Below are 10,071 nucleotides of genomic sequence, written 5' to 3'. Positions count from 1 at the left end.
GGGGACTGGCCTCGCAGACAACCTGCTGGCTCAGTGGACAGTGGGCATCTAGCTGTGGGGCGGGGGGACCAGCCTCGCGGACAACCTGCTGTCTCAGTGGACAGTGTGTATCTAGCTTTGGGTGGCGGGGGAGGACCGGCCTCGTGGACAACCTGCTGGCTGAGTGGACAGTGTGCATCTAGCTTTGGGTGGTGGGGGAGGACCAGCCTCGCGGACAATCTGCTGGCTGAGTGGACAGTGGGCATCTAGCTGTGGGGCGGGGGGACCGGCTCGCGGACAACCTGCAAATGTACCAGCTCCCGGTTCTTTCTGAACCTTGGCATTATGTAAACCACTACTCTTAGTCATCAGCCTTGTTCTCTTTTCACCCTTTGGAAGTACTATATAGATAGGCGTTCAGTTCTCTTTTTTAAAAAATGTGGCAAAATACACATAACTCGTGTGTGCAAGAGAATAATTTAACTAATGAAAATAGGATGTTTCCTCCTTCACTCCATCTTCGGTTAACCTGTTTTTAAAAATCGTGTATCTTTAAAAATTGTGGTAAAATCTACATCACATAAAAGTTACCGTTTGGGCCATTTTAAAGTGGATGGTTCAGCGGCATTCGGGATCCTCACGGTTGTGAACCGCGCCCCCCCCCCCAATACCCAATAGGATTCACTTCATCTTGCAGAACTGAAGCTCTGTACTCACCCACTAACTCCTGGTCGCCCCCGTTCTATAAACATATCAATATCCAGATAGCTGACCCTATGAGATAGATGATGTTACCTACTGTGGTCACCAGTGAGACATCCTTCCTGACTTGGGATCAAGAGAGGACAAAGAGCACAGAGCTACAATGAGCAGTGACCCAAAGCCTGAGTGTTCTCTCTGGGTCGGTGTGTTGGTGATGCTTGCAGAAGTCGACAGCTAACAGGGCACGAGGGTGATCTAGCACAGAGTGAAACGTTATGCTTGACGTCTATGCCCCTAATATTCATTTCTATCCTTACTGGGAAACCAGGCGTTTATTTTGGAAGAAAAGGGAAAGGCAATTGTATGCCGAGTTTGCATTTTGTCAGGGACATGACCTGCAAAGTTTCAGGAGGGTCAACTCTCTGGGTAGGTGGAATGACTGGTGACGAAGTGATGTTGAGTGATGATATTACTAATAAAAAAATAGCAGCTCTCATTTGCTGAGAAAATACTACATGCATAGCCCCAAGGACCATCCTATACGATATTTCTTCATGGAATCCTCCCAACCACCCAACACATAGGTGTGACTGTGATAACAGTTCATGGATGAAGACAGTGAGGCCAGGAGTGGTTAAATATATTACCCAAGGCTTTGTAGCCAGTAAGGGCTAGAACAAGGATTCAAACCCAGACTGTGTGCACCCTTAAACCAAGTTCCCTATAACAAGTCCCAGGGTGACTTTTTTTTTTTAGAAGAAATTTAAGAGAATCCAGCTCCCCACGAAGACTTCTGCTTGAATACCAACGCTGCAGACTCTCGCACCCCAACATCAGCCCAGTAGAATGTTCACTGGGGCCTGATGAAGGCCCTTTCCATGTACCAGCAGGTCCCAAGACCTTTACCTGTGGAATGGTAGGGCTGATGCGCCGGTCACTTTCTCCTTTCCAGATAATTATGGGAGAGCAGACAAGGCAGTTCTTGCCCCCGATCCAGAAGGGGTTGTGAACGCAAATGAGGGCCAAGAGGAAGGAGGACGAAGAACCTCCAAATTCTGGCCACACCCCTCACCCTGACTGAGGGGAGACTGCCATCTGCAGTGTGTGAAGGCGCCCTGAGCTCATGGAGCTTCTGCGGGGAGTAGAACTTGTCTTTAATAGTGCTACACTCCGGAACCTTCTAAATATATGAGAAGTCTCCCCCTTCCTTCCTGTCCTCTGCAAGCTTGGTTCTCTCTTCTTACCTATGGTCCTGTCTCCATCAGGGTCTACCTCCTGAGCCATGCTCAGTGCCTCTGTGGTGGCGATGTCCACGTTGCAGGGGACCACCACCAAGTTGATCGTCTGTTGCTTCTCGATGTACTTCTTGATGAGTGCCTTGATCTGATGCAAAAAAAAAAAAAAAAAAAAATCACACAAAGGAAGAGCACATCTCTGGTCAACCAACAACACAGCTAGACAGGTGTGATTGCGAAAAGCCAATTTCCAAGAGCATGACCCAGTTTTCGCACTTCTGGGCGCTGACTTGGCCAACCCCTTTCCTCGGACATGCCTGCCCCATCTGCCCTTTCTGGGTTCTCTGTTGATTTCCTACTTCCCTTCAAACCCCACCGCTGGTATGTCTTCTTTCCCACAGACTCTCTGATTCCTGTAGCCAGACTAGACCTCTCCTTCTTCTCCAAATCTCTCTGATGCTTCTGAGAGTCTGCCTTCTCTTACAGTGTTTGTGTATGTGTCCTATTTGCCTCAGAAGCCGAGGGGTACCTTTGTGACCTCTCATGTGTCAGCTCAGTATCCCATGCCGAGTCCCACATGGGGCCCCAAGTGGCAGGTGCTCAGTGCCTGCTACAATAGTATCTGATGTCAATAATATCTCTACATGTGTTCATTCCTAATATTAATGTCTTTTTCTGGAGTTTGTTCTTGGGAGGGGTCTAGCTCACTCAGATTAGAGAAATCCAATAAAATTTCTTAGAATCTGTAGGCAAAGAGAGATGTGGGCAGCATAAGCCTTACATTTCAAATTTCAAAAATATTATTCCCCATGGACAATACAAACCAAAATGGAAAAGTCTGGCACCTAGGGACATATTTTTTTTTTAATATTTTGGTACAATTCACACATAGTTTTGCTCTCATGATGCCCCATAAAATTATTTTAAGTTGCACACAGAAAATAACACTGCATAGACACAAACAGGAAATTCGCATCACGTAAGCGCAGCCTAGCATCCTATAAACAATTAAGTGCTGGGGTCAAATAAAAATGACAAATACAAACAGGACCAGTTAGGTCTTAGCCGTGGGAAAATTTCACTGAGTAAAGTTATAATCAATTTCTGTAAGCGAGTTTATGGAATAAACTCACGTTATGGAATAACGTTATAGAATAAATTCACGTTAAACGTGAATTGTCCTTAAGTGTCTTCTTGTTGGTCTTTATCCCCTCGGCTACACCCTTGCATAGCACCTGTTCTGCGATGTCTGCAAGGGAACAGACCATCCAGGCTTCTCCACCTCAGCACTGTGGGACAATCTGGGATGGACAGCTCTTTGCTGGGGGGGGCCAGCTGGTGCATTATAGAAAATCCAGCTGCATCTCTAGTCTCCACCCACTGGATGCCGGTAGCAGCCCCTCTTTCCCAAGCTGCGACAACCATAAATGTCTCAGACATTGCTGATGTCCCTGGGGGGAAAACAGGCTTGGGGTAGGAACCACTATGGGAAACACACTTCTTCACCTTCAGTTCATGCAACGAACATTACGGGCACCCCCAGGTGGTAGGTCCTTTCCAGGATATAGAGATTCAGCACTGAACACACAGGTGATGTCCCTCTGGGGTTTTTGTCCCAGGAGGAAACGCAGACACTCAACAGGGACGGTGGAAGGACCTGGTGCGGGGTACTGGGCATCAGGGAGGGCATCCCGGAAAAGGTGGCATTTGGGAGAGCTCTGGAGGAAGTAGGGGAATGTGCCATGTGGAAATCTGGGCAGAGGGATGGAAGAGAAGGTGCAAAGCTGGAGTGCTCGAGGACCGTCGAGGACTCCGGTGTGGCTGGCGCAGGTGAGGAACGGGGCACAGTGAGAGATGCGGCCAATGAGCTAGTGGGGCCAGAGCAGACTGGACGTTGGCAGCTTTCATGCTGATGGACGTGGGGCCACTGGAGAGCGTCGGGGAGTGACAGCTTCTGCCCCCTGTGCCCTGGGCACTGCTCCCCCAGTCTCCTCCCCAACCACTCAGAACGAGGGCAGGGGAGGTGCTCCAGAGCCCCTGGGGCTGCCCACAGCGACCTAGAAGTCTCCCCATCTTCAGCTTGGCCCATTCCCAAGTTCCAGAAAAGCTCACCTGCAGTCCAATGTCCTGGGGCTGGTTTCCCACAGGTACCCTGGTGATGCCGGGAAGGTCAATGAGGGTCAGATCCGGAACCTCAGGGGAGGTGATCTCCAGACTAATGAGCTCATGGCTGATGCTAACTCCATTCCCAGCTATGGTGTTCTGGGCTGTGGAGGCCGAGAGAGGGGAAACCCAGGGTCCAGATTAACGACCCATCCGAGGAAAAGCAGTTGTAGGAGCCTCCGAGAGCCCCTGGTGCTCAGGAAACACTTCACAGAGGCCCGAGGAGTGGTCTCTGAGGCCCCTCGGGGGGCTGTTGAACACACAGAGCCTCCGAAAGCCTGGCGGGAAGCATACCACATGCTCACAGTGGGATTACGGATGGGTTCTGTTCTCTTTCTTTATGCTTTTTACTATTTCCCAGTAAGTGTTGTAGCGGCTTCAAATACGTCCACAAATTCTTCCATACTCTCCCCTCCAAAAAGTGAGCCCTTGCGCGGGGGGCTGGGCGTAGGGACCTCTGTCTAAAGACAGAGATGGCGGAAGTGACGGTGTGTGACTTTTTTCTTTTTGAGCTGGCCTCGAGCTCTGCTGATGCGGCAGGACGGTCTCCGTCCTCCTAGAGGGTGGCCAGTGGACGGCCGGGCTGGGTCGGAAATTGGAAGGTGCACACAACTGTCATGAAAACCCAAGTGTCCGTAAAGACGGACCCTCTGTGCCATCGACAGGGAGCCTCCATCACATCTGCAAGCTAAGACTGGTGCGGGGAGGAAGGACAGACGTGCAGATGTGGGCCCCGGGGATCCCCACGAGAGCTTCGCAGAGCAAATCTCAAGGCCGGAAGGAGGACATGTGGGCGGAGCTGAGACAGTCTCTCCTCCCCTCCCCCCCCACCCCGCACTTCCACCATCTGCCCAGCTGCCCGGCTGTGCGTGCACCTCGCTTGCCTGTCACCCACAGTGATGTCCAGATGCCCTCGGGTAGGCAGGGGCCACCAGACATGCCAAGGGGATCTCGTCCCTTCCTGGGAGCACCCCTGTAGGTGAGCTGGAAAAAAACAGTCTTCCCACAGGCTGTTCATGTCACAACCAGAACAGGGACCGACTAAGATGTCTCGTGCATACATCTCAGAGCAAGGACCCGCTTCATGTGCGTGGGGCCTGAGCTGTCCCCATGTTCAGAGGGGCCCCTCTCCTGGCTTACTAATCTGCTTTCATGGTCTTGTAATTCTTGGTAATTCTGAACGGGTTGGGGGGCGGGTCTTGCAGTCTGACTTTGCACTGAGCGCCTGAGTCACGTAGCTGGCCCTGCACTCTGAGTGCAGGGGACCCACTGTGGAGCCTGGTTCAAGTCCAGATTCTGACTGGGCAGGTCTGGGGTGTCTCCCTGAGACTCTGCAGTGCCAACAAGCCCCCAGGCAGAGTCGCTGCTGCAGACCAGATGAGGGCCAGGGAAATCCAGAAATGAAAGGAAGCTTAGATGGTCTAGGTGAGGGGGAGGGGGCAGTATCGATGGAAAACGTCGTGGGACACACATGCCAAGGACAAGGACACAGAGGTCACTGGTCACCGGCTCAAGGGGAAGCATGGAGACATAAGGACGATGCTCCCCCGTCACCTGGCCTTGTCCCCCAGTGTGGCCTCTCTCCTCAACACCTTCCTTCCTCCTCCTCCTCCTCTTGGAATTAGCCACGGATCCACCGTGGAACAGAAAGCGAGTCCTGGAGCATCAGGGCTGGAGGACCCTTCACCAGGACCGCCTGGTGGGGTGGTCATCAGGGGTGAGCACAAGAACCGGGAGCAGGACTTCTCCGTTCTGCAGGAGATCCCTCTGCCGAGCCATTTGAGGCCTGCAGACATGGGGTTCCTGGGGAGCTGAGCCCGGAAGTCACGGAGAGAGGCTATGTTCGCTATCAGTCACATGGAGCCCCCCACGTTCCAAATCCGCTTTAATAATCTGCAGAGCCATGGCCCGGACGGGGGTGGGGCGTTCTGCGGGGGGCAATTCCCAGAGGAGGGGATGGCGTGCGAGGGAGGAGGCCCAGCACACGGAAGAGCCTGGGAGGAAGAGGCCCGATGACCAGGAGGCGGAGAAGGAGCCAGGACGGCCAGGGAGCGGCCCCCAGAGCCGCACCTGCAGACCCCCGGGGCCTCCTACCTTTGAGGACCTCCTTCTCCACCTGGGAGGGGTCCTGGAGCTGGAGCTCCGTCTTGCGGTAGCTGATCTTCCCCCTCCACGTGCTCTCGTGTGGCTGCCTCTTCAGCTTCAGCACCAGCGGGCACCTGGTCACAATCCCTGAGACAGTGTCCCAAACATTCTAAGTTCCCTTGAAAAGAAGGGCTCGCGGGTGCCCTTTCCCCTCACCCCCCAAGGAGCTGCCCCGGCATTCCCAGAGTCCCCGTCTGAGATTTCAGCCCCTCTCCAGGGCTGGGGAGCGATGGGGGCCTGGATCGGGCGGCACGGAAGTGCCCAGGTCCTAGGACAGAGGCATTGCAGCTGCCCCCCTGCCCCGGGGGCCCTGTGCTCTGTGGTCACTGAGCCTCCAGGCCGACCAGGGCCACTGTCCCTGCTGTGCTGCTCTGGAAGCCACACAAGCCCGAGTTGAGGCTCTGTGTATCTGAGGGCTCCCCAGGATGCCTGGGCTGGAGTCTCAGTCGGGCTTTGGCCGTGGGACGAGCCTTTGTCCAGGCGGCCGCAGAGGGCAGAGGGCAGAGGACAGATGGACGTGTGGAGCGGTGAGACCTGTCCCACCCCCTCCAAGCCCCTCACACTTGGGGTTGGAGGGTGCGGGGAGAAGGTAGCTAGAGCCAGGGCAAGAGTCTGGGCATCCGAAGGAGGGGGTTCAAGGGCATTCTTGGGACTCAAGGCTGGAACTGCCCCTTGCTTCTCGGGGCTGGGCGTTCCTGTGGCGAGGCCCCGAGCACCGCATGTGTCCTCTATATTCCTGGCCCCAGAAGGGCCAGCATCATCTCCTCCTCCAGCCTGGGGACACGCCAGAGTCACAGGCATGCCACTGGTACCCGGACCTTCCACCATGCTGCACTTCCCCCCAGAATGCGGAGCCCAGGGCAGAGCAGAGGAGCGACCACTCCAGACCCTTCCTCCCTCGTGCATCACGTGCCCGGCTGGGCTGACGGGGACCTCACAGGACACCCTGGCGTCTAGGACCAGGCTGCCAGTGGCCAGGAGAGGGCACAGGCCGGGGTGCCTGGTGCGGCAGCGGCTGATGGGGGCTGTGCAGGACCTGGACAGCCCTCTGGGGTCCCCACACCCTCCTCTGTGCCCGGGGGCAGCCCAGATGACACGGCATCGGTGGCCCCCGACCCCTGGGTTCCGGTCGGGTCTGGGCTACGGTCGCACTGGCAGGAGAGGGCTCAGGGCCAGGGACCCGGACGGAGCCTCCTCCAACCCACCTGGAGGGCACCATTTCTTTCTTCCCTTCCTTTTCCCCTTTATTTTATTAAATCATAAACGTACAGCAGCCTTTTGACTCTATACACACTTAGTTTTTTTTTTTTTCAAGGAAAACAGTGTGTCTTATCACACTACGATCCTGGCGAATCGCTTTTCCAAACGTTGAGAAAATTTTTCACATGTCCCCTGAGACTTAGAAATTCAACGTGGTCAAAGAAATGTTTCTACACTCTTTACAGAGACCACTGGAAAAACACGCAAGGTCCCTGGGCCTCGACTGACCCAGGCCCAGGGAGAGCTACTGATGTAAAAGGGGGTCAGAAACCCGGGGGCCGCAGGGGATCCCCCTCCCCGCCTCCGCCAGCCAGCCCAGGCCTTGCGCTGCAGACCTAAGCCTTCCAGGGCCTGTCTCTGAAGCTGCTGGCCCCCCAGGGATGCTCTGTGGCCCGCGGGTGGCCCAGCAGGCTGCGAAGCGAAGCTGGCCAGGGTGCTTACCGCTGCCTCTGGGGAGGGCGACGCCCGACAGAGCCTCCAGCACGGAGCTCTTGCCCGAGCTCTGGTCCCCGATGACGGCGATGGCGGGCAGGGCCAGGTCCTGCTCCACGCCCAGCGCCCGCAGGGAGTCGATGAGGTCGATGCAGGGGCGCACCTTCTCCTCGTACTGGCTAGCCAGGCTGTGCTCGGGGCCCTGGAAGAGGTAGGATTCCCATCATCACCGGGAATTTGGGGCAGAATGTGTACCTCCACTGATGTTGGGGTGCAGACAGGAGGTAGGAGGGCCTCCGGGAGGTGCCCGTGTTCTCTTCCTGCAGAGGCTTTGCTTCTGCTGATGTGGGGCCAGCTGGCTGGGAGGTGCCTCACTGAGCAGGGAGAAAGCGCGCAGGGGTGGGAGCTCCTGGCCAGAGGGAGGACAGGAGCCAGGCCCTGGGCTGCCGAGCAGGGGTGGGGTGGGGAGTGGGGTGGGTTAGCAATGGTGGCAGTGACCACAGCAGCTGCTGGGAGGGAGGGAACAGAAGCCCCAGGCTTGCTGCCTCAGAGATCGGGTACGTCCCTGGGGCTTGCTGCAGGTGCCTGGGAGACTGCGGGGCACCGGCTTTCCTGGTGGGACTGGACCAGACTTGTGGGTTTATGGCTGTGATTGGGGCACTCACCTCTGGCCGGCGGCTGGAACGCACCCTTCCTGAAGTCCCTCTGCATGACTTACCTTTGCCTTCTGTTGGCCCCTGCTTCCTTCTGGCTGCTGAGGGTTCAGTGCCAGTGAGTGGAACCCCTTGATGAGATAAGCTGGATCCTGCCCTCTGACCTGACCGTTCGGGGGACACATCATGTATCCTGCTGCCTCGCCGGGTGGCGGGGGCTGCTGGTGGAAGAAATTCAGTTCTTTTTTTGGTTGCTGTTGGGGACAAAACATCTTGCGCCTCTGGTATGGCCGAGAAGCGTGGGTCTTAGACATTAGCCGTCACTGAGTCAGAGCTGGTGGGAGTGCTGCCCGTTGCTCAGCACTGCGTCTGCCCGACAAGCTCTGTAAAGACACAGGATGGCAGAGTGACCCACTGTCCCCAGGCAGTCTCCTCCCAGGCCGGACCTTTGCCAGCCCCGCCTCGCCCAACCCCACACCATGCACCCCTGCACGCAGACCCAGGGGAGACCTCAAGAACAAATCCGCGGACTTGCTGAATCTCCTTAAATAAGGAAATCATGTAAGTTATGGTAACCTCCATGATATAAACACACAATACATTACTTCGCAGAGAGCCAAGCTGAGGAGTTTGCTCTCCCGGCAAATCAAGGGCTCCCTTTTGTCAAAGAGTAAAGGACACAATCGGTCTGTGTCCCCTCCCCCTTGGCGGCAAGGAGGCTCGAAAGTGAATCAGGGGGAGTCGTAGGGTCGTGGGCCTTGCCATGCTTTTTGGCTCTCGTCCCCAGAGTCTTACCAGGCCTTATTCTTGTTCTAAGATTTTGCAAGAAGAGAGAATTAGGGGTCCCCAGAAAAAGAAAGATGAGATACAACTTTCTGGACATACGAAAGGTCATTTTAGGCCCGGGCCATCCTGGATTCTGGGCCTGACCTGCACTTGCCCAAAGCACATTTCTTGCAGAACCTCCTGGGATATGTTGAAACTGCAGAAGAATAGAGCCCAGTAGTTAAGGATTTTAAGGGAAAAAAGAATGGAAGAACAAACAGCTACCATCAGGCCAGGAGATAGCCTAATGGTATCGGGGACAATCAATCGGTGATAAAACTCCCAGGGCTTGTTCAAAAGTAAAAGATTGGCCCAACACACTCCTGAGTCATCACTGCAGGATCTAACCCCCGTGAGCACGCAGATTCCGGACCAACTGGACCCAGAGAACTGATGGTGTCACCCTGGCTGGCCCTGTGCCTTCCATCACCTAGGACCCGGACTCTGTCCCTTAAGATGGCTTTGCCCCAAGTCCGCACTGCGTCCCCCATTGCCCAAACCCCGTCATGAATATGCATGTGCCCTTAGCGTAAACCTTCCCCAGTTCTGTTGTTTGAGGAGACACTGCTTCGGGAAATATCCCCGGTGTTCTTTGCTTGTTCCAAGTACCACCTTCCTTGTCCTATTCTTGGGCTTGGTTGGTCACGCCCTTTGGCTCGCGACGCCAGCAAGAGGCG

At 55.2% G+C, this 10,071-nt stretch overlaps 1 protein-coding gene across 1 annotated transcript; it reads right to left on the bottom strand.

Moving 5' to 3' along the window:
- Positions 1–783: 783 nt before the first annotated feature.
- On the bottom strand, positions 784–9,790 carry LOC102729981 (interferon-induced GTP-binding protein Mx2-like). Its single transcript, XM_081810993.1, has 5 exons — positions 8,635–9,790; positions 7,926–8,118; positions 6,174–6,311; positions 4,029–4,183; positions 784–2,064 (listed from the first exon to the last, which is right to left on the bottom strand). The coding sequence occupies exons 1-5, from the start codon at positions 8,881–8,883 to the stop codon at positions 1,750–1,752; spliced, it is 1,050 nt and encodes a 349-aa protein (XP_081667119.1). The 5' UTR covers positions 8,884–9,790; the 3' UTR covers positions 784–1,749.
- Positions 9,791–10,071: the final 281 nt, after the last annotated feature.

This window comes from Leptonychotes weddellii, unplaced genomic scaffold (genome assembly GCF_054177405.1).
Source record: "Leptonychotes weddellii isolate Sample4059 unplaced genomic scaffold, ASM5417740v2 HiC_scaffold_4894, whole genome shotgun sequence".
Taxonomy (NCBI): Eukaryota; Metazoa; Chordata; class Mammalia; order Carnivora; family Phocidae; genus Leptonychotes; species Leptonychotes weddellii.
This window is presented reverse-complemented; position numbering and strand designations above follow the sequence as displayed.